The sequence below is a fragment of the Somniosus microcephalus genome, chromosome 9 (genome assembly GCF_052327205.1).
Source record: "Somniosus microcephalus isolate GS21.2 chromosome 9, FLI_Smic_1.0, whole genome shotgun sequence".
Classification (NCBI taxonomy): Eukaryota; Metazoa; Chordata; class Chondrichthyes; order Squaliformes; family Somniosidae; genus Somniosus; species Somniosus microcephalus.
Window position 1 is genome coordinate 108,178,027 of NC_140995.1, and position 23,720 is coordinate 108,201,746.

General features: G+C 44.6%; 1 protein-coding gene across 4 annotated transcripts in view; it reads left to right on the forward strand.

Annotated features, from left to right (window-relative positions):
* The window catches only part of mpv17 (mitochondrial inner membrane protein MPV17), a 122,165-nt gene that overhangs the window by 70,851 nt on the left and 27,594 nt on the right, over nucleotides 1-23,720 (forward strand). For 3 of the 4 annotated variants that reach the window (XM_085996971.1, XM_085996973.1, XM_085996972.1), the window contains exons 4-5: nucleotides 5,462-5,554; nucleotides 6,216-6,311. In XM_085996971.1, coding sequence (XP_085853097.1) covers nucleotides 5,462-5,554; nucleotides 6,216-6,311 — 189 coding nt within the window. Of the gene's footprint in view, nucleotides 1-5,461; nucleotides 5,555-6,215; nucleotides 6,312-19,018; nucleotides 19,853-23,720 lie in introns of those variants that run through there. The other variant, XM_085996974.1, reaches the window with a different exon arrangement.

Here is a 23,720-nt window from a genome sequence, read left to right on the forward strand (position 1 = left end):
GACTCTGAGGCAAAAGTGCTGCCACTGAACCATGGCTAACACCTAACGCATGTAAGCTGATGACCTCCAGCTCTACCTCTCTGCCACCAATTTTGATCCCTCCACTGCCCCTATGTTGTCAGGCTGCATGTCCGACTTCCAGTCCTGGATGGGCTGCAATTTCCTTCAGTTAAACACCAGGCAGACCAAAGTCATCATCTTCGGCTCCCATCAAAACTCTGTACTCTCGCCACTGATTCCATCAAGTTTATCATTTAATCACTCCTGCCTTCCACCTATCCCAGACTTTCCATTTGTTCTTTTCCTGCCCTCTTTCCCTGGCTCTGTACTTGCTTAAAAGCTGTTTATCTCTTAACATCTTCCTGTTCTGACGAAAGGTCACCGACCTAAAATGTTAACTCTGTTTCTCTCTCCACAGATGCTGCCTGACCTGCTGAGTATTTCCAGCATTTTCTGTTTTTATTTTTCAAGGGATACGATAGAGGGCAGGAGTGATTACATGACAAAAGGGACGATGGTGCAAGTCAAAAAGGGGTGATAATGGCACAAGTATAGAGGAGGTATAATTGGTTACAGCAGAATAGAAAAGGGGGAGAGAAACATGGAAAATCTGACAGAGGAGAAGGCTGCTGTGGCCCTGGAATGTGGTGAGATTGGGTCGATTGGTCTTATACTCGCTGGAGTTTAGAAGAATGAGAGGGGATCTCATTGAAACATAAAATTTATGTTTTATCAATTACTTAGATGAAGAAAGAGAGAGCCGTATATCCAAGTTTGTTGACAACACTAAATTAGGTGGCACAGTAAGTGGTGTAGATGGGAGCAGAAAGTTGTAAAGAGACATTGATAGATTAAGTAAGTGAGCAAAACTGTGGCAGATGGAGTTCAATATGGGGAAGTGTGAGGTTATCCAGTTTGGACCCAAGAACGATAGATCAGAGTATTTTCTAAATGGTAAAAAGCTAGGAACTAGAAGAGCAGGCTCAAAGGGCCGTATAGAAACATAGAAACATAGAAGATAGGAGCAGGAGTAGGCCATTTGGCCCCTCGAGCCTGCTCTGCCATTCAATGCGATCATGGCTGATCATCCAAATTCAGTACCCTGTCCCTGCTTTCTCCCCATACCCCTTAATCCCTTTAGCCTTAAGAAATATATCCAACTTCTTCTTGAATATATTTAATGAATTGGCCTCAACTGTCTTCTGTGGTAGAGAATTCCATAGGTTCACCACTCTCTGGGTGAAGAAATTCCTCATCTCAGTCCTAAATGGCTTACCCCTTATCTTTAGACTGTGACCCCTGGTTCTGGACTCCCCCGCCATCGGGAACATCCTTCCTGCATCGAGTCTGTCTAGTCCTGTTAGAATTTTATAAGTTTCAATGAGATCCCCTCTCATTCTTCTAAACTCTGGCGAGTATAAGCCCAATCGACCCAATCTCTCTTCATACGTCATTCCTGCCATCCCAGGTATCAGCCTGGTGAATCTTCGCTGAACTCCCTCCATGGCAAGAACATCCTTCCTCAGATAAGGCAACCAAAACTGCACGCAATACTCAAGATGTGGTCTCACCAAGGCTCTGTACAACTGCAGCAAGACATCCTTGTTCCTGTACTCAAACCCTCTCGCTACAAAGGCCAACATACAATTTGCCTCCTCAACCCCCTGCTGCACCTGCATGCTTACCTTCAGCGACTGGTGCACAAGGATGCCCAGGTCTCATTGCACTTCCCCTTCTCCCAATCTAGTGCCATTCAGATAATAATCTGCCTTCCTGCTTTTGACACCAAAGTGGATAACCTCGCATTTATCCACGTTATATTACATCTGCCATGCTTCTGCCCAATCATCCAACCTGTCCAAATCATCCTGGAGTTTCTCGGCATCCTCCTCACAGCACACCCGCCCACCCAGCTTTGTGTCGTCTGCAGACTTGGAGATATTACATCTAGTTCCCTTGTCTAGATCATTAATATATATTGTGAATAGCTGGGGTCCAAGGACCGATCCCTGCAGTACCCCACTAGTCACTGCCTGCCACTTGGAAAAAGACCTGTTTATTCCAACTCTTTGCTTTCTGTCTGCCAACCAGTTCTCTATCCAAGTCAATACCTTGCCCTCAATCCCATGTGCCTTAATTTTACAAGCTAATCTCTTATGCGGGACCTTATCGAAAGCCTTCCGAAAGTCCAAATACACCACATCCACTGGTTCTCCCTTATCTATTTTACCAGTTACATCCTCAAAAAATTCCAGTAGATTAGTCAAGCACAATTTACCTTTTGTAAATCCATGTTGACTTTGTCCGATCCTGTCACTGTTTTCCAAGTGCTCTGCTAATACATCTTTTATAATGGACTCTAGCATTTTCCCCACTACCGATGTCTGGCTTACTGGTCTGTAATTCCCTGTTTTCTCTCTACCACCTTTTTTGAATAGTGGGGTAACATTAGCTACCCTCCAATCCATGGGTACTGTTCCAGATTCCATCGAATGTTGGAAGATGATCAGCAATGCATCTACTATTTCTAGGGCCACTTCCTTAAGTACCCTAGGATGTAGATTATCAGGCCCTGGGGATTTATCGGCCTTCAATCCCGTCAATTTCCCTAACACCATTTCCCTACAAATACTGGTTTCTTTCAGTTCCTCCCTTTCATCAGACCCTATGTTCCCCGACATCTCTGGGAGGTTATTTGTGTCCTCCTTTGTGAAGACAGAACCAAAATATGTATTTAATTGGTCTGCCATTTCTTTGTTCCCCGTTATAAATTCCCCTGATTCTGACTGCAAGGGACCTACGCTTGACTTCAATCTTTTTCTCTTCACATATCTATAAAAGCTTTTACAGTCAGTTTTTATGTTCCCTGAAAGCTTACTCTCATACTCTATTTTCCCCTTCTTAATTAACCCCTTTGTCCTCCTTTGTTGAATCCTAAGCTGCTCCCAATCCTCAAGTTTACTGCTTTTTCTGGCCAATTTATATGTCCTCTCCTTGGATCTTATGCTAGCCCTAATTTCCCTTGTTAGCCACAGTTGAGTCACCTTTTTTGTTTTATCTTTATGCCAAACTGGGATGAGCAAATTCTGCAGTTCATCCATGCGGTCTTTGAATGTTTGCCATTGCCTATCCACCGTCAACCCTTTGAGTGACATTCCCCAATCAATCCAACCCAACTCCCGCCTCATACCATCATAGTTTCCTTTATTTAAATTCAGGACCCTAGTGTCTGAGTCAACTACTTCACTCTCCATCTTAATGAAGAATTCGATCATATTATGATCGCTCCGACCCAAGGGGCCTCGTACAACAAGATTGCTAATTAATCCTTTCTCATTACATAATACCCAGTCTAAGATGGCCTGATCTCCAGTTGGTTCCTTGACATATTGATCCAGGAAACCATCCCTTAAACACGCCAGGAATTCCTCCTCCACAGTATTGTTACTAATTTGGTTAGCCCAATCTATACGTAGATTAAAGTCACCCATGATAACTGCTGTGCCCTTATTGCACGCTTCTCTAATTTCCCTTTTAATGCCATCCCCAACCTCCGCATTACTGTTTGGAGGTCTATATACCACTCCCACTAACGTTTTCTGCCCCTTGGTATTTCTCAGTTCTACCCATACAGATTCCACATCATCAGAGCTAATATCCTTCCTTACAATACCCCTGGATGTTGAGTTCCCAGCCTTGGCCACCCTGGAGCCATGTTTCCGTAATCCCAATCAAATCATATTCGTTTACCTCTATTTGCGCAGCTAATTCATCCACCTTATTACGAATGCTCCTCGCATTAAAACACAAAGCCTTCAGGCTTGTTTTTTTAACGCTCTTAGACCTATTAGAATTATTATTTACTGTGGCCATGTTTGATTTAAACCGTTGATTTCTCTGACTGCCACTTTTGTTTTTCTCCTTCCTATCTTTTGCTTTTATCCTTGTTTCCCTTTCCTCTGCCTCCCTGCTCAGCTTGCAAACTAAACGGAGGTGTTCAACAAACCGATCACCCAATTTACATTTGTAATTATCTGATGGCTTGTCTGCTCTCTGTTCTGAGAGAGAAATAGAAAGTGTGGGGGGAGAGAGAGATCAGCTGAAGAAACACCAAACCTGGAGCAATTATGACCTTGGTACAAGGGTGGAATCAATATCACAAAAATCAGCGTTAACACTTCTTTTGATGGCAATCACTTCCACATATCTGTTCATGTGACTGGTTAAAAAAATCTTCTAATTACTGGAGTTGTTGATTTTATACTCTTATCTTCCTACTCTGGGACTTCAATTAGCTTACATCAAAGCAATGATGCAAAACTTAGTGTGACATTAAGTATGTTTTAGTTCTTGATTAGTATACTGCCCCACAGCCATATTGATACTGGTGATTGCCATGATCCATCAGTTATTCTAGATGATGGAGAAAGATTTCATCAACAAGAGCAGGAAGGATGAATTTCTGACTTCGAGAATGGGTGGGCAAAAGGAGGGAGGTTTGAGGCAAAGACCAGGGAGAAAGGTGAATTGGGAGAGGATTTCCGAAGAAGGTGGACTTCAGGGATTTGGAGCGTCTAGCTGACAAAAAGTGATGAGCGAATCTGAAATTCAGAGATCTGAGGCACATCTGTATGAAGGAGAATTGAATCTCTGGCTTGTGAGTTAGAATGAAGAGGAAATCTTGTATACACGGAGCTGATGGGAGGGTGATCTTTGGAACATGCATTGAAGAAGCTAAAACATTGAGTCTTGTCAAGCCCAATTGATTGTAAAACTTACTGAAAGGAAAGTCAGCAGCTGTCCTAGTGGCTCAATCAATACTAAATCATATAGCCCAGGAAGGTTGAAATTTAATACTCAATCTGTGCTGAATTAGCCCGTTTCGACCAGTATTGCAGGCAAAGGGAGAAAAGTGCTACAATTAAGTTCAGCCTGAGAGGAAAATCGGTTCGAGTTCCAGGTCCTGATCACTATCAAGCAACAGATGTGTGTGGGCCTTAGGTGAGGGCAGGATAAGTCTCTGTTACATATTCAAATAGACACCTGACGTTCATGTCTAGATACACACGTGAAGAGTGGCCACCTGGGCAAGTCACTGGATCCCGTGGAACCTTAAAGTAATAGGAGCCACTGTCCAGGGAAATAAATGGAGAGAAAAACAGCAATTCCTTGGAAGCAACTGATAAGTTGTCACATAGGTTGCACTAAGTAAAATATCACTCTTGAAAAAGTAATCTAACACGATGAAGATAATTTAATATTTGTAATTATCTGATGGCATATCTGCTCTCTGTTCTGAGAGAAATGGAAAGTGTGGGGAGAGAGATCAGTTGAAAGTACAGCAAACTTGGACCAATTATGACCTTGGTGCAAGGGTGGTTTTGATAATATTGATTCGCTATTGTCCTTTTTGAAATTGCAATTCTCAGTCACGTGTGTTTATTTTAATCCCTTACCATAGGGTCCTGTTCTTGGAGTGTGGTATAGATTTCTAGATCGACTGGTCATTGGACAGAGCAAAACTGTGGCAATGAAGAAAATGTTACTTGATCAGGTCAGTCTGTGAAAATGAATTATCAAGGACTTCTAACCACAACAAGCTTGCATTTATATAGCACCTTTTGAAGTAGAAAAACATCCCAAAGTGCTTCACAGAGGAGAGAAATGAACACTGAGCATAAATGAGGAAGTTAGCAGTGTTACCAAAGATTGTATTTGTGAAGGGTTTAGCATAGGGATCCCAGAGACTACACCCGAAACAGCCAAGTATTGCCGGAATGGGGTGCGGCGGGAGGGTGTGTTATTACAAATAGTACTTTTGTGGGCATAGTTAGTTAAACCTTCCTTTGAAAGTGGGATTATGGTGGCAGAAGAGCAGCATCTGCCAATTTTAAGGTTTGCCACGAGTTGCTGTACTTTAGCAATAAAAACCTTGCAGTGGATCTGTACACATTCGTCCTGACACAGATCGATGTAAGAACCAGTATTTGCCACAGTTACCATATAATAACTGTGTTTACATGGATGTTCTTGTACTGCTTTAGCCACTTACACAAAAACTACCCAGTTCTACACTCCTGTGATTCTCGGGTCAAACATGTACATTTTTGTGTTTATAAAGGTCAACATTCTGACATGGCATTTGTACTTGTCAAGTCACTTTGGGAAATTGCAGGATGAAGGAATAAAGTATCTGATATTTTCCTTCTTCCTAGTTTGCACTTGCTCCTTGTTTCTTGGCCTGTTTCCTTGTAGTAACTGGATTCCTGGGTGGGCATTCACAAGAGGAAGTATGGTTAAAGATGCAGATGGTGAGTAGCATTTACATTACTCAAATCTTTAAAAAGCTACAGTATGATTTTTATTGGTGTGCTGCATGTAGATCTGGTTCTAAGTACATAACAAATCTAACCAGAATAGGTGGTATAATTCTCTATGATGCCGCTCTCCAATTTTCCTTTGCTTCCTCGGTGTAGATCCAGCACAGATCATGGATAGCAGAATGACATCTGTTCAGAGTTGCCAAGTAATTAAATTTTCTGCAGTGTCTAGACCACAGTGGACGAACATTCTAAACACCAAGCACACTTTAATAGCATATAATGGGGTTGGGAGGCTAGATATGGAGTGCAGAGAGCTTAGGTGCAGGTTAGCAGGGCCCCGGCTTGGAGACTTCCAAGTGACCGAGAGTGTACTGCAATTTATCACTTTAGATCAACATTATGCTTTCTGTTGCTTATCCAATTAAAACCACCCTATCTGTTAGAACAATGGCCTTTAGGATCATAAAAAGCCGAGTGAGAAATGATCTGGCCTCCAATGACCGGTCTACCTCGCCAGGTCTCATTAGTGAGTCAGTCTGTCTGGTGAATCATTGGCAGTAACTTGGAACAGTGCAGGCCGACTTATTCAAGGTATTGTATTGCCAAAAGTACAAAGGGTTGACTTGCTTATTGCTACGTGAAGTGCTTTGGAACATGCCCAAGTGATGTCATAGGTGTCGTATAAAAATAACTCAAATATTAAAGGAAATTAATCAGTAATAGACTCCCAAGTCTCACTGGTCATATTACAGGATCTATAAACAGCTAGAACAAAGAGGCTGTGGAGAAGTGTCATAGAGGGTGAGAGATGACACACCTAGGATTGAAAGTCAGCACCAGTGGAATGTGGATGGAATGCTGAAGGCGAAAACCATGGAGACTGCATGTTGTACATGAAAGATGCAAAAAAGAAAATACTTTCTTAAAAAAAATGAGTATCTTCTAAAGAATTTGCCGGTGTATCAAAACAAAAAAATAGTAGAAGAACCAGAGGGGAGATGAGAATTTATTTTTCAGCGAGTTATGATCTGGAATGTACTGCCTGAAAGCTTGGTGGAAGCAAATTCAATACAGGAAACTCTCGTTTAAAAGGCATCTAAATATCCGGAATTCTCTATTAACCGGCAAAATTCATACTCCGAAAACAACACCTCAATAACCGGAAATGTTGCCGAGTCCGAGTCTTTCGCGGTGGCCGAGTTCGTCAGTGGGGGTAGTTCTCCAAACTGCCACTACTCTGCTTCTTGGTGCTGTCAGAAGTCCGAACACCTCAATAACAGGAGTCTGACTCTCCCGCGCTGTATACAGTCGTTTACTGTATAAGTTTTGTTTTACTGTTAAGTAATTAAAGAGTTATGGATTACCCTCAACTGGCAGTACTGTACTTAATCAAGCATCTTCCACCATCCATTTAACAATATTCTGTAGGTGAGTACCCAATTACTGTATACTGCACATTTCTTGATTTTTTTATTTTTGTTAAAAATAGCCTCGGTAGATAACCCTCTCCGTCATCCGGAATTTTTAATCAACCGGCACCATCCCGGTGCCGGATACCAAAGAGTTTCCTGTAGTAACTTTCAAAAGGGAATTGGATAAATACTTGAAGGGGAAAAAATTGCAGGGCTATGGGGAAAGAGCAGGGGAGTGGGACTAAGAGTGCATAGCTCTTTCAAAGAGCCTCCATCATTCTATGATAGTTTTATGTACATTTGATTAAGAACAATCGAGTTTATTTTTACTTCTTTCAGGCCACTCGTAAACTCTGCCCCAGCACACAAATACTTCTACAAAAACATTTTCTTTAAAAATGGAATACTATAATACTATTTAATTCCTTTCCTCACTAGTTATAGAGGGGTAATTTTTTGACTTTGTACTCCTTGCATGGAGCCTTGCCCTCTGGGAGTGTATATCGTAAATTCGTGGTCATGCCTCACACAATTCTTTTGATCGTGTGTGTCTCTATTTATAAAGCCCAGGATCCCATATGCTTTATTAACTGTTTTGTTAACCTGTCCTGCCACAGTCAAAGATTTGTGAACAAACACCCCCAGGTCTCACTATTCATTTAAAATTGTACCTCCTTTTATTGTCTCTCCTCGTTCTTAAATGTATCATCTCACACTTTTCTGCGTTGAATTTCATGTGCCGTGTGTCCGCCCATTCCACCAACCTGTATGTCCTCTTGAAGTCTATTACTATCTTCATCACTGTTTACTACACTTCCAAGTGTCGTGTCATCTGCAAATTTTGAAATTGTGCCCTGTACACCCAAGTCCAAGTCATTAATGTATATCAAAAACAGCAGTGGTCCCAGTACTGAACCCTATATACAGGAAACTCTTTGGTATCCAGCACCGACGAGACCGGGATGGTGCCGGTTGATTAAAAATTCCGGATGAAGGAGAGGGTTATCTACCGAGGCTATTTTTAACAAACAAAAATAAAAAAATCAAGAAATGTGCAGTATAATTGGGTACTCACCTGCAGAATGTTGTGTTAAAGAGACTACCGGCAGCGTGGGAGAGTCAGACTCCTGTTATTGAGGTGTTCGGACTTCCGACAGCGCCAAGAAGCCGAGTAGTGGAAGTTTGGAGAACTACCCCCACTGACTAACTCGGACACCGCGGGAGACTCTGACTTGGCAACATTTCCGGTTATTGAGGTGTTGTTTTCGGAGTATGAATTTTACCGGTTAATAGAGAATTCCGGATATTTAGGTGGTGCTGTTTAAATGAGAGTTTCCTGTACCTCCCTCCAGTCCGAAAAACAGCCATTCACCTGATTCTCTGTTTTCTATCCCTTCGCCAATCTTGTATCCATGCTGCTACTGCCCCTTTTATCCCATGGGCTTCAGTTTTGCTAACCAGCCTAATATGTGTTACTTTATCAAACACCTTTTGAAAGTCCATATATACAAAATTAATTGCACTGCCTTCATCCACCCTCTCTCTTACCTCATCAAAAAACTCAATCAAGTGAGTCAAACACGTTTTGCCCTTAACAAATCCGTGCTGGCTCTCCTTTATTAGTCCATACTTGTCCAAGTGGCTGTTAATTTTCTCTGATTATTGTTTCTAAAAGCTTCCCCACCACTGACGTTAAACTGACTGGCCTGTAATTGACAGGTTTATCCTTCTCCCCTTTGTAACATTTGCAATCCTCCAGTCCTCTGGCACCACCCCTGTATCGAAGGAGGATTAGAAGATTGTGGCCAGAAGCTCTGCAATTTCTACCCTTACTTCCCTCAGTAACCTAGGCTGCATCCCATCCGGACTGGGTGACTTATTCACTTTAAGTACTGCCAGCCTTTCTAGTAACTCCTCTTTATCTATTTTTATCTCATCCAGTATCCCGACAACCTCCTTGTTTACCGTAGCTTTTATGAATGAAGATTTTTTTTAACATTAGATGAAATCAATGTAAATTATGTAAAAGCAACTTATCACACCTAGTATTGTACATCTGAGAGATTGCATGCCTGAAAACCATATTTGCATTTGATCAGAGGGAGGCATACTAATTCTGCTGTACTATTACCTGAAGTTAGCTAAGCCATGTATTATATTAATTTGACATAGGTCAGTCTTGCAGCTATTTCATTATTTTCCTGTGGCATATTAATGTTCATCTGATAATTTACAGGATGATTAATGGGCTAGCTGTTAAATATATTGTGTGCAGTTAGGAAGCCGACATCATTAAAAAGAAATGGGCTCTATAACAAACTGTTCAAACTACAGTATTTACTAACCAACTTTTATAGATTATTGAAACCTGGCATACACTCTGATTTCTATTTTACGCCTTAGTTCAATGACAAAATGCTAAATACATTAAGTGAAACGTGTGTTTTGCAAAGCAGTCTTTTGAAATAATTGTTAAATCACCCTTCCCATAATCTGCCAGAAAGATTTCTGTTCACTTTTTGTATATATCAACATAAATTTAACTTGACGCTTTACCAGATTTGAATTCGTGTCTTCACAGGCAACCAGCCCTGTATAAAATGATTATTCCCAGTATGTACATATGTTCCATTCATGCATGTGTAAGATGCAGAATGCCATGGTAGTAACTTTTTTTTTCCACTTTAAAATTTTATTCGCTTTCCTCCCTTCCGGTTCTGAACACACAGGCTCATGCTGCGAATGGTTCTGCAGAGGCCAGAAGCTTCACCCAAGTGACCATACTGCATGTACAAACCCAGTTAATGGGATGTTTTCCAGCAGTTTCCAAGAGGTGAACGGAGAGGGGGCATTCTAGCTGAAACTTTTTTTTCTCTTCTCCCAAGTCAATAGATGATGAAACTGATTCTAGCACTCCACTGCTAACATAACTCAGACCAAATATGGGACCTTTCTGGTCTTTGGTGTTGAAATCTGATCTGATTGCGTTATGCCTGGCTTTCGGGCGCTAAATTGGCGTTCCACAGGCAAATTTTACAGTGGGCTGACCCGCACAGGAAGTCTGCACAAAATGTGGTTTCAACCATATTGGTCATGCTACTCCTTAGGTGTCCCTGGCGGCTGCCTGAATTGAATGTTGGGTTCATTAAAATATTTAAATAGGGGCCCTGCACTTGTATTAGGACCCTTTTTGGAAATTGCTGACTTAAAGCATTTGATTCAATAATTCTTAAGCCCGCCCATAAAAATGTAGTGCAGGAAGCAGGCTGAAGCAGTGATATTTAAAGGGTTACCCACCTCATTAAAGTAAGTCAATGGTTAGTCGTTTTTGGCTTCTGGGGAATTTTGGAGCCATTTTTTGTCTGCTTGAGCTGGATTTGGAAAGTCTTTAATACTAAATAGGTGCTGGAGAGCTGACTCCAGAGTGTGCTGCCACTGAGCCATGGGTGACTCCTAGCAATATTCATTCAAAAAACTTGAATAAGTATACAGATAGTCCAGTCTCGAGGATTATTCCATTTGAAGGTTTCCATGTATATTACATGGTGCAGTTCGTGTTGCCTGATGGATATTGTCCCTCTTTTCTCCTCCTTACTGGCCTCCTTTCTTTTTAAAAGCCTCTGAGTCTCGCTTTTCAGCCTGAGGTTTGGTCGGGTGAAGCAGTTTACTTGTTGCGTATGCAGTATGTTACAGTAAGACGCAATTGCAATAACAATTGCTTTATTCTGGAACCAGTTTTGGTTGTGTTTGGTTACAGAGAATGCATGAATAAAGAGCAATGGTATATTGGGAGAAGACACCAAGGAGCAAATTGTCCCTGTTTAGTACTGCTCTTCGTGTTTCTTACCTCAAAAAAAGGCATGAAAAGGATTAAATAAAAAGGAAAATTTTGCAAGTTTGGAATTTGTTTAAAATGATGAATGATGAACTCATGAAGCACATAATTTATTCCAGGTCAGACCTGGAGTTACTGAACAAAGGGGAATATTTTAAATCGCCAAAACAGTGAGAACTGAGTAGTAACAAGAATTTCCTGCCTGAGAGCCTTGGTGGAGAGCATAGGAGGTGCATGACTTGTAATAGGCACCACACTAGGCAGTGGATGTAGAGCAGAGTCTAATTGGTCATCTGGAGGATCAGGCTTACTGAGGATTAAGGTATGCCACATTGTCCACCAAGACCTACAGGGGAAATCAACCATCTGCCATGCACTACCAGTGGCAGTAAAGGCCACCTATGCCATAGGAGCCTTTCAAGGACCCAAACCGTACATCTCAGGAGCCAGCCACACTCCTGTACTGCCCATTAAGTATTGCCACATACCTTGCTTCATATACTTCAGCAAGAACCAGCAGTAAACCGGCCACTGCAGGCAGAGGAGCATGAGGGTCTCTTCATCAAACCACTGAAGGTGACTGACTCTCATGAAACCATTCCCCAGTGAGGGAGTCAACTACTTGAGGGGAGGGGAGAAAATAGGTGCAGAAAATAAGCAAGAAAAGAAATGAAATTAATTTTAAGTTGTGCTTTACCATTGTATGTGGTTTGCCCATAGTGTGTCCATGTTAGTTGTGGATGTGTCCTTATACTGAATGTTGATTACTGCCTAGCAAATTGATGAGCTCCAGGTTGTATATTTCACAGCCAGATTATTGAACGTTTCAATATTTATCATGGTTAAGTAGCTTGTTAGCTGCTTGAGAAGTGCTATAAAGGATTGTTGTGACATCATGGTTTCCTGTTACTTTTCCATTAGCACTAATGAAAATCACATTTTCTCAAATCATAGATTTGAAAGCCTTGCATTACCACAATTTTTAATTTTTATACTGAAGAAAAATGAGATTTGTTTCTGGTTTGTAATAAACACAGGTATTGGGGGACTGGGGGGGAGCCAGTGTAAGTCAGCAAGCACTGGGGTTATGGGTGAACAGGACTTGGTGCAGATTGGGATATGGGCAGCAGAGTTTGGATGAGCTGAGGTTTATGGAGGATGGAAGGCCAGTCAGGGGAGCATTGGAATAGTCAAGATTGGAGGCAACGAGGGCATGGAGGAGAGTTTCGGTAGAAGATGGCTCAGGCAGGAGTGGAGACGGGTGATGTTATGGAGATAAAAGTAGGTCGTCTTTGTGATGGAGAGGATGTGGAGTTGAAAGCTCAGCTTGGGTTAAAATAGGAGGTTGAGACTGTAAACTGTCTCTTTTTTTATTCGTTCATGGGATGTGGGCATCGCTGGCAAGGCCAGCATTTATTGGCCATCCCTAATTGCCCTTGAGAAGGTGGTGGTGAGCCGCCGCCTTAAACCGCTGCAGTCCGTGTGGCGAAGGTACTCCCATAGTGCGGTTAGGGAGGAAGTTCCAGGATTTTGACCCAGTGACAATGAAGGAATGGCTTGGTGATGGTGTGTGACTTGGAGGGGAACTTGGAGGTGGCGGTGTTCCCATGCGCCTGCTGCCCTTGTCCTTCTAGATGGAAGAGGTCGTGGGTTTGGGAGGTGCTGCCGAAGAAGCCTTGGCGAGTTGCTGCAGTGCATCTTGTAGATGGTACACACCAGCCACGGTACACCAGTGGTGGAGGGAGTGAATGTTTAAGGTGGTGGATGGGGTGCCAATCAAGCGGGCTGCTTTGTCCTGGATGGTGTCGAACTTCTTGAGTGTTGTTGGAGCTGCACTCATCCAGGCAAGTGGGGAGTATTCTATCACACTCCATCAACCTGAGACCGACTGGGAGGGGGCTGGAATCAGTGGGGAGAGTATGGAGTTTGTGGCGGGTGCACAAGAAGATGGCTTCGATCTTCCCAATGTTTAATTGGAGGAAAATTGTGGCTTATCCAGCATTAGATGTCTTACAAGCAAGTTGACAACACAGAGGCAGTGGAGAGGTAGAGCTGGGTATCATCAGCTTCTATGTGGAACCTGTCTTTGGATGATGTCGCCAAGGGCAGTTTGTAAATGAGGAGGAAGAGTGGGACCCAGAGGTAACGGTGTGGGGGCGGGAAGAAAAGCCAATGCTGGAGATGCTTTGGCTATGTGCATATAGGTAAGAGTGGAACCAAGCAAGGGCAGTCCGACTCGGCTGGACAACAGGAGATGTTGTGGTCGACCGTATCAAAGACTACAGAGAGATTGAAGAGGACGAGGAGGGATAGTGCACCATGGTCACAGACACAGAATGTCATTTGTGATCGATTTTACAGCCCTGCTAAGAAATAGGCTCCTGGCTGCTGTTGAACATATTAATTGAATTTGAACAGCACAAACCAGAAGGAACCATTGGGTATGTGTCTGAGCATATCTTTACCAGCCAGGAGACCCAATATGAGAGGTTTTCAGTGGAGTAATTTTTGACTAACAAAATGGTTAATTTCATCAGGGCTGGAAATTTTAATATGCTTAATTTAGAGTCTCTCTGGGGGAGTAATTTAGATTGAAAATACCAGTAGCTCATCATTATTGTTATCTATCTTGCAAATACTACCTCTGCTTGGCTATCTTTCATATAAGAGCATCTTTCACAATAAGATAGAAATCGAGATGTGTAGTAAATCAGAAAAATAAGAATGCCTATTTAGCCTCATTTACTCTGAAATCTGAGCTGGCGGCGGGGGGCAGGGTAACTTTCAACTTTGGCAGTAGCAGAAAGCCGGCGATACCAGATCGACCGCCCGCAATACACCCTGCCCATTGACACGTTGAAACATAGAGATAGGAACAGGAGTAGGCCATTCGGCCCTGCGAGCCTGCTCCGCCATTCAATGAGATCATGGCTGATCTTCGTCTGAGATCATAGCTGATCTTACCAGTTCAGTACCCCGTCCCCGCCTTTTCTCCGTAACCCTTAATCCCCTTAGCCTTCAGAAATATATCCAATTCTCTCTTGAAAATATTTATTGAATTAGCCTTCACAGCCCTCTGTGGCAGGGAATTCCACAGGCTCACCACTCTTTGAGTGAAGAAATTCTTCCTCATCTCTGTTTTAAATGATTTGCCTGCTATTTTTAGACTGTGGCCCCTGGTTCTGTGCTCCCCTGCCATTGGAAACATTCTCTCTGAATTCAGCCTGTCCAGGCCTGCCATAATTTTATATGTTTCGATGAGATCCCCTCTCAATCTTCTAAACTCCAGTGAGTACAAGCCCAAACTATTCAATCTCTCCTCGTAGGTCATTCCCGCCATTCCAGGTATCAGCCTGGTGAATCGCCGCTGCACTCTTTCCATGGCAAGAACATCCTTCCGCAGATGGGGTGACCAAAACTGTACACAATACTCCAGATGCGGTCTCACCAGCACCTTGTACAGCTGTAGTAAGGTATCCCTATTCCTATACTCGAACCCCCTTGATATGAAGGCCAACATACCATTTGCCTTCTTAATCGCCTGTTGCACCTGCATGCTCTCCTTCAGTGACTGGTGCACAAGAACACCCAGGTCCCTCTGCACTTCCCCATCTCCCAATCTATTGCCATTTAGATAATAATCCACCCTCCTGTTTTTACCCCCAAAGTGGATAACCTCGCATTTATCCACATTATAGTGCATCTGCCACGTATCCGCCCATTCCCCCAACCTGTCCAAATCGCACTGTAGCCTCCTGACATCCTCATCAGAGCCCACCCCTCCTCCTAGTTTAGTGTCGTCAGCGAATTTGGAAATATTGCATCCAATTCCCTGATCCAGATCATTTATATATATTGTGAACAGCTGGGGTCCCAGGACAGATCCTTGCGGCACCCCGCTGGTCACTGCCTGCCACTCCGAAAACGAGCCGTTTATTCCAACTCTCTGTTTTCTATCCGCCAGCCAGTTCTCTATCCACGTTAATACTTTGCCCCCAATTCCATGAGCCTTAATTTTGCATGATAATCTTTTGTGTGGAACCTTATCGAAGGCTTTCTGGAAGTCAAGGTACACCACATCCACTGGCTCTCCCCCATCTATTTTACCAGTTACTTCCTCAAAAAATTCCAGCAGATTAGTCAAACACGATTTACCCTTTGTAAATCCATGTTGACTCTGTCCGATCCTTTCCCCATTTGTCAAGTGTTCCGCTATTTTATCCTTAATAATGGACTCTAGCATTTTGCCCACAACCGATGTAAGGCTTACTGGTCTATAATTCCCTGCTTTCTCTCTACCCCCCTTTTTAAATATTGGGGTAACATTAGCTACCCTCCAATCCACGGGTACTGTTCCCGAGTCAATGGAGTTCCGGAAGATGATCCTTAGAGCATCTGCTATCTCCAGGGCCACCTCCTTAAGTACCCTAGGATGTAGTTTATCAGGCCCCGGGGATTTGTCGGCCTTCAGTCCCCTCAACTTACCCAACACCATATCCCTAGAGATACTAATTTCTGTCAGCTCCTCCCTCTCATTAGTCCCTATGTTTGTCGATATTCCTGGGAGGTTATTTGTGTCCTCCTTTGTGAATACAGAACCAAAGTATGAGTTTAATTGGTCTGCCATTTCCTTATTCTCCATTATATATTCTCCCGAATCGGACTGCAAGGGACCGACTTGGGATTTTACCAGTCTTTTCCTCCTGATATACCGATAAAAGCTTTTGCAGTCTGTCTTTATGTTTGCTGCAAGTTTACTTTCGTATTCTATTTTCCCCTTCCTGATTAATCCCTTTGTCCTCTTTTGCTGTATCCTGTACTGCCCCCAATCTTCCGGTCTGGTGCTTTTTTTTGCCAGTTGATATGCCCTTTTTTTTGATTTTATGCTGTCCCTAATTTCCCTCGTTATCCACGGTTGAGTCACCTTTTTAGGTTTATTTTTATGCCAAACCGGTATAAACATGTTCTGGAATTCTTCCATTCTATCTTTGAATGCTTGCCATTGTCTATCCACTGTCAATCCCCCCAGAAACACCACCCAATCAATCTTACCCAATTCCCGTCTCATACCCTCGTAATTCCCTTTATTTAAGTTCTGGACCTTAGTCTCTGATTCAATTTCCTCACTCTCCATCTCGACTGAGAGCTCGATCATATTATGATCGCTCTGACCCAAGGGGCCTCGTACAAGAAGATTGCTGATAAGTCCCTTCTCATTGCACAATACCCAGTCTAAAATGGCCTGATCTCGAGTCGGCTCCTCGACATATTGGTCCAGATAACCGTCCCGAAAACATTCCAGGAATTCCTCCTCCTCAGAATTTTTACTAATTTGGGTAGTCCAATCAATATGTAAATTAAAGTCACCCATGATGACAGCTGTGCTCTTATCGCACGCTTCTCTAATTTCCCTTTTTATGCCTTCCCTCACCTCCATATTACTATTTGGAGGCCTATATATCACACCCACTAACGTTTTCCTCCCCTTGCTATTTCTCATTTCTACCCATACAGATTCCGTTTCATCCGAGTTAATATCCTTCCTTTCCATTGCATTAATCCCCTCCTTTACCAGCAATGCTACCCCACCTCCCCTACCTTTTTGCCGATCCTTCCTAAATATTGTATATCCCTGGATGTTAAGTTCCCAGCCTTGCCCACCCTGCAGCCACGTTTCTGTAATCCCAATCAAATCATACTTGTTTACCTCTATTTCCACAACTAATTCATCCACCTTGTTCCTAATGCTTCTAGCATTAAGATACAAAGCCTTCAGGCTTGCTTTTTTCACACTCTCATTATGAATTAGTTTGGCCCTTTGTGTTTCTCTCCTTTGCTTATTGCTTCTCACCTTTCTACCATCTATTTCTAACTTCATATGACTTCCCTCTTTTCCACTACCTAGGTTCCCATCCCCCTGCCAAATTAGTTTAAATCCTCCCGAACCGCCCTAGAAAATATTACCCCGAGGACATCGGCTCCCTCACAGTTCAGGTGTAGACCGTCCCCTTGGTACAGGTCACTCCTCCCCAAGAACTGGTTCCAATGCCTCAAGAATTTAAATCCCTCTCCCTTGCACCACTGCTCAAGCCACGTATTTAGCTTATCTATCTTTATCTCTCTAAACTTATTAGCTCGTGGCACTGGTAGCAATCCAGAGATTACTACCTTTGAGGTCCTACTTTTCAATTTAGCTCCTAACTCCCTAAATTCAGCTTGTAGGACCTCCTCCCTCTTTTTACCTACATCGTCAATGGAAAGAAAAATCAGGCGAGGTGTATAATAAATAGCTGATCCACTACGCCCAGTTCTTTAGCCTCAGCATATTTAAAAATTACCCCCCAGTTTGTCCATATTATTATAACTGATTTGGATTAATTAGTTAACAACCCTTCAAAGCACTGTCAATTCTGGCTGCTCTTAGCAGATATCTATGGGTTTCAGATGCAGTTCTTGAAATTTGTTAATTTTTTGGGGGTGAATGAAAAGAAGTATAGTAATTAATATTAACAGATTTGTTCTTAACAACAATGTACATCAGAGAATTTGTTCCCCATAAATCTCCAAAACATTACTTTGACATACCAGCATTGGAAAGTTGCCAGGCAATTGTGACAGTCATGCTGAGCAATGCTTAATGTTCATGCTGTGACATTTATTGACGAGGCAAATCAGTGTTACTCTTTGCTGACTTTGAGTAGATTTTGCTATTTAATTACTGAAACAGTTCAAGGATTCAAGCACCTTTGGATCTGATCCTAATGATTACAGTTCTAAAGCGAGAGGGAAAAAGCTTTATATTGGTTTATTTTTCCAGGAAAGGACAGACTACTTTAGATGGAAATTTGACGGCATTGGTATCGATTTCGGAGAGAAACACTGGACTCCTCACGAAGGGTGATTAATTGTCTTGGTTAGCCTGCAAGGTCTATGGGCAGAATAGGAGGCAGATAAATATCCCAAACCGGAGATTATCTGGCAGTCTATAAAGGACTTCATCCTTGAGCTGATAACGTAATTTGATACTTTGGTTCCTGTGGGCATAACTCATCCAGTACAGATATGGGACTACTCTGTTGGGATTGATTGTCAGTGAAGACTGTACTTGCAACATTATAGAAAGCATATCTTAAAAGTTGCCTTTTATGATCACACACTTTCAGCTTGGCTTGTGTTTTGATTCAAAATTAACTCCCAGTATCTTTTTAGAAGCAGCTGTGCACACCCTGAAAGCCCGTTCACATTAGCTTCTGGAGACATTTTTAGTTTTTCTTTTACAGTTATTCTTCATGTTATAGAAGTTACAGTTTTGTTTACAGTTATTCTTCATGTTATAGATAGAAGTTACAGCTTTGTTTACAGTTATTCTTCATGTTATAGAAGTTACAGTTTTGTTTGCAGTTGTGTATAACTGTCATTAAACTAAAGCATCAGTTTCTATTTGACAGATTCTCCCCACATACGCTCATCATAGAAATACTGATAATCCTGGATATATAACCTATAAACAACAGAAGAAACTACTGCGGACTGAAAAGTAGAATTTGTAGGCTATGTGTTTGTGTTGAAGATTGTCAATGACAGGATAGAACTTCCATCTGACAAACTTCACGTACAAGAGTTTAACACATTGTGTGTTACTTTTATGCCTGTGTAAAAATAACAATGAAGAAATATAGTACATTACGTATTCAGGATGTGAACATCAATCAAAAGTTCTTCCTTTTTATATTAAATTTTTTTGAAGAGATTTTTATACAATTTTGCAATGACATGCTTTTTATATTGCTGTTTTGTACCTGCCCTCTTTAAAACAAAATACAAAGATTGCATTTGGTGCTATTTCAAGACACGTGGGTCACTTTGTTTCTTGTAAAATGTACAATGAATACAAGTGCAAAACATTACCACAGTTGTGTAGAAATGGATAATATCTGAAGAATGTAAAATTTGGCGAGCAGGAAGCATTCCAATCTTGCAAGACAGAGCTGATCAAAATTTGGTGGCACGTATTTTAAAAGTTTCAAATGCTTCTATATATTTCATTAAATTTTCCGAATAGAAAACCATTGTGATGATTAGAGCAGAATGCATGTGTAAATGCTGCTGGATATTTCTTTTCCGCCTCTGATTTTCTGTCCCCCTCTGGCAGAAGCAGCAATTTGGGTTTAGTTACGGTTCCATGGGTAATGGCAGCACACAGTACCTTAGCCAACTGGTTTCCTTTCAGTTGTTGGTTTCGACAGAGAGTGGAGGGAGGCTTTGTGACTGTGGAGTATATCACATCCGAGCTGGAACTATCTGTGGTAAACCACTGTTATACCTGCCTGTGTGGGTGTTTCTACATGCCTCGGCTGACTCCTCCCACGAGTCCAGGTATAAAGGTGACTGCTCCACAGTCCCTCTGTATTCTGGACTGGTCGACCACTCGAGGCACACCTTCATTCTCTTGTTAATAAAAGCCTGTTAGTTACTCGCTTAACCTCAGTCTTTTGAGTAATTGATAGCGCATCAATTTTATTAACAAGATTTTTTTATAATGGAGAAGATCCTCACACCAGCATGCCTGGACTTAGACCATCGGGAGGCGGACGCATCCACCAAGTTTGCTCACTGGCTTAGGTGCTTTGAAAGATTCCTGATCGCCTCCGCTGCAACGGTCAAATCGGATGAGGACAAACTGGATGTCCTGACCTCCAAAGTGAACCACCGAGCGTACTCGGTCATCCAGGACGCGACCTCGTACATGGCTGCTCTCAAGCTCCTCAAGGACCAGTACACGCGCCCAGTGAACGAGGTGTACGCCAGGCACCTCCTGGGGAGTCGTAAACAACAACCTGGGGAATCGACCGAGGAATACCTTCAGGCACTGTCTGTGCTTGGCCGGGCCTGTGGTTGTAAGGATGTAAAGGCCGCCGTGTACACAGAGGAACTTATCCGGGACGCTTTTGTAGCGGGCCCCAGGTCCAATTACACCCGACAGCGACTGTTGGAGCAGAGTGACCTCAACAAGGCCTCTGAACTCGCACTATCATTGGACGCAGCCTACCGGGGCATGGATGCCTACTCCTCTGCACCGTGGACGCCGCGGGGAACGACAGCCTGGGACACGGTAGGACCGTCTCATAGCGCCGTGCCACCCCAGCCACATCCCAGCAACGGCCCAACTACCGCAGCAGTGTCCCAAGGCCAGAAATGCTACTTCTGTGGCCAGGCCAAACACCCCAGAGCGCGCTGCCCGGCGAAAAATGCGATCTGCTCGGGCTGCGGGAAGAAAGGACACTACGCCAGCGTCTGCAGGGCCAAAGCCACCCCGAACCCCAGCAGCGCCGTGTGCGGGCCGCCATCTTGGGCCTCCCCAGCCATGTGCGAACCACCGGAACAGCAGCCATTTTGGATGCCTCCAGCCACATGGGGATCATGGACGCCGCCATCTTGGACGCCAGCCGGGACGCAGCAGGCCCCCAACACCGCCTCATGTGATACCCGCAGCGACACACCGACCCCTACGCTGGCCTCCGTTACGCTGGACCAAGCGAGACCACACCAACTGGCCCGGTCCACAATGGACATTAAGGTAAATGGTCACGAAACAACCTGCCTTTTTGACTCTGGGAGCACGGAGAGCTTCATCCACCCCGACACGGTGCGGCGTTGCTCTCTCCCAGTCCTGCCTGCGCACCAGCGGATTTCTATGGCCTCCGAGTCCCAGTCGGCGGACATCGGCGGCTACTGCGTGGTGACACTCTTAGTAGACGGGACTGTGTACGATAATTTTAAACTTCTGGTCCTGCCCCACCTCTGCGCTGCCGTTCTACTGGGGTTAGATTTTCAGTGCCACCTTAAAAGTGTTACGATGGCGTACGGTGGACCCCTCCCCCCACTCACAGTCCGCAGCCAGCAGCTTCCAAACTGCCCGCCGCGCACCAGGTGCAACCTCTCCACACTCGGAGTCACCCCCCCCCCCACTGTTTGCTAACCTCACCCCCGACTGTAAGCCCATCGCCACAAAGAGCAGGCGATACAGTGCCGGGGACAGGGTTTTCATTAAAACCGAAGTGGAGCGGCTCCTGAAGGAGGGGATTATTGAGGGCAGCACGAGCCCCTGGCGAGCCCAGGTTGTGGTCGTTAAGACCGGAGAGAAGCAGCGCCTGGTCATCGACTACAGCCAGACAATAAATCGCTACACCCTGCTGGACGCTTACCCACTCCCCCGCATAGCTGATATGGTCAACCAGATCGCGCAGTACCGCGTCTTCTCGACCATTGACCTGAAATCAGCGTACCACCAGCTCCCTATCCGCCCTGAGGACCGCCAGTATACTGCCTTTGAGGCAAACGGCCGCCTCTACCACTTCCTTAGGGTTCCCTTTGGCGTCACCAACGGGGTCTCCGTCTTCCAAAGGGAGATTGACCGGATGGTCGATCAAAATGCGTTGCAGGCCACTTTCCCATATCTGGACAATGTGACCATCTGCGGCCATGACTTGCAGGACCACGACGCAAACCTCGAAAAATTCCTCTGCACCGCCCAACTCCTGAACCTGACGTATAACAAGGAGAAGTGCATATTCCGCACAACCCGCCTCGCCATCCTTGGCTGTGTTGTGGAACACGGCGTCATCGGTCCCGACCCCGACCGGATGCGTCCCCTTATGGAACTCCCACTGCCTCAAGGCCCTGAAGAGGTGCCTAGGGTTTTTCTCCTATTACGCCCAGTGGGTCCCCTACTATGCGGACAAGGCCCATCCGCTGATCAAGTCCACCTCTTTTCCCTTGACGGCAGAGGCCCGCTTAGCCTTCCACCGTATCAAGGAAGACATTGCCAAAGCCACCATGCACGCAGTGGACGAATCCATCCCTTTCCAGGTGGAAAGCGACGCGTCCGACTTTGCCCTGGCCGCTACCCTTAATCAGGCGGGGAGACCCGTGGCCTTCTTTTCACGAACCCTCCAGGGCCCGGAGACCAGACACTCCGCTGTTGAGAAGGAGGCCCAGGCTATTGTGGAGGCTGTGCGTCATTGGAGGCACTACCTGGCCGGAAAACGATTTACCCTGCTCACTGACCAGCGTTCAGTTGCTTTTATGTTTAACAACAAGCAGAGGGGCAAAATCAAAAACGACAAGATCTTGAGGTGGAGAATCGAACTTTCCACCTACAATTACGAGATCTTGTACCGGCCCGGGAAGCTCAATGAACCCCCGGATGCTCTATCGCGTGGCACCTGTGCCAGCGCGCAGATCGATAGACTGCGGGCCCTCCACAATGACCTCTGCCACCCGGGGGTCACCAGGTTCTTCCACTTCATCAAGGCCCGCAACCTGCCTTACTCCATTGAGGAGGTCAGGACCATGACCAGGAACTGCCAAGTCTGCGCTGAGTGCAAACCGCACTTTTATAGACCAGACAGGGCTCACCTGATAAAAGCCACTCGCCCCTTCGAGCGCCTGAGCGTTGATTTTAAAGGGCCTCTCCCCTCCTCCGACCGCAATGTGTACTTCCTCAACATTATTGATGAGTACTCCCGTTTCCCGTTCGCCATCCCCTGCCCGGACATGACCAGTGCCACGGTCATTAAATGTCTGAACGACCTCTTCACCCTGTTCTGTTTCCCCAGCTATATCCATAGCGACCGGGGCTCATCGGTTATGAGCGACGAACTCCGCCAGTACCTGCTCGCTAGGGGTATTGCCACAAGCAGGACCACCAGTTACAACCCCCGGGGGAACAGACAGGTGGAAAGAGAGAATGCGACAGTTTGGAAGGCCGCCCTGCTAGCCTTAAAGTCTAGGGGCCTTCCGACCTCCCGCTGGCAGGATGTGCTCCCCGATGCGCTCCACTCTATTCGGTCACTGCTCTGCACTGCCACTAACGCCACCCCTCATGAGAAAATGTTTGTCTTCCCAAGGAAGTCCACATCAGGGACATCGCTACCGCCATGGCTGACGTCCCCAGGGCCGGTCCTGCTGAGAAGACACGTGAGGACCCATAAAACGGACCCCCTGGTCGAGAGGGTCGACCTCCTCCACGCCAACCCCCAGTATGCTTACATTGCGTACCCGGACGGGCGGGAGGACACAGTCTCCATACGAGACCTCGCACCCTCGGGGGCCCCAGTAACCCACTACCACCACCCCCCCCGCCCCCCC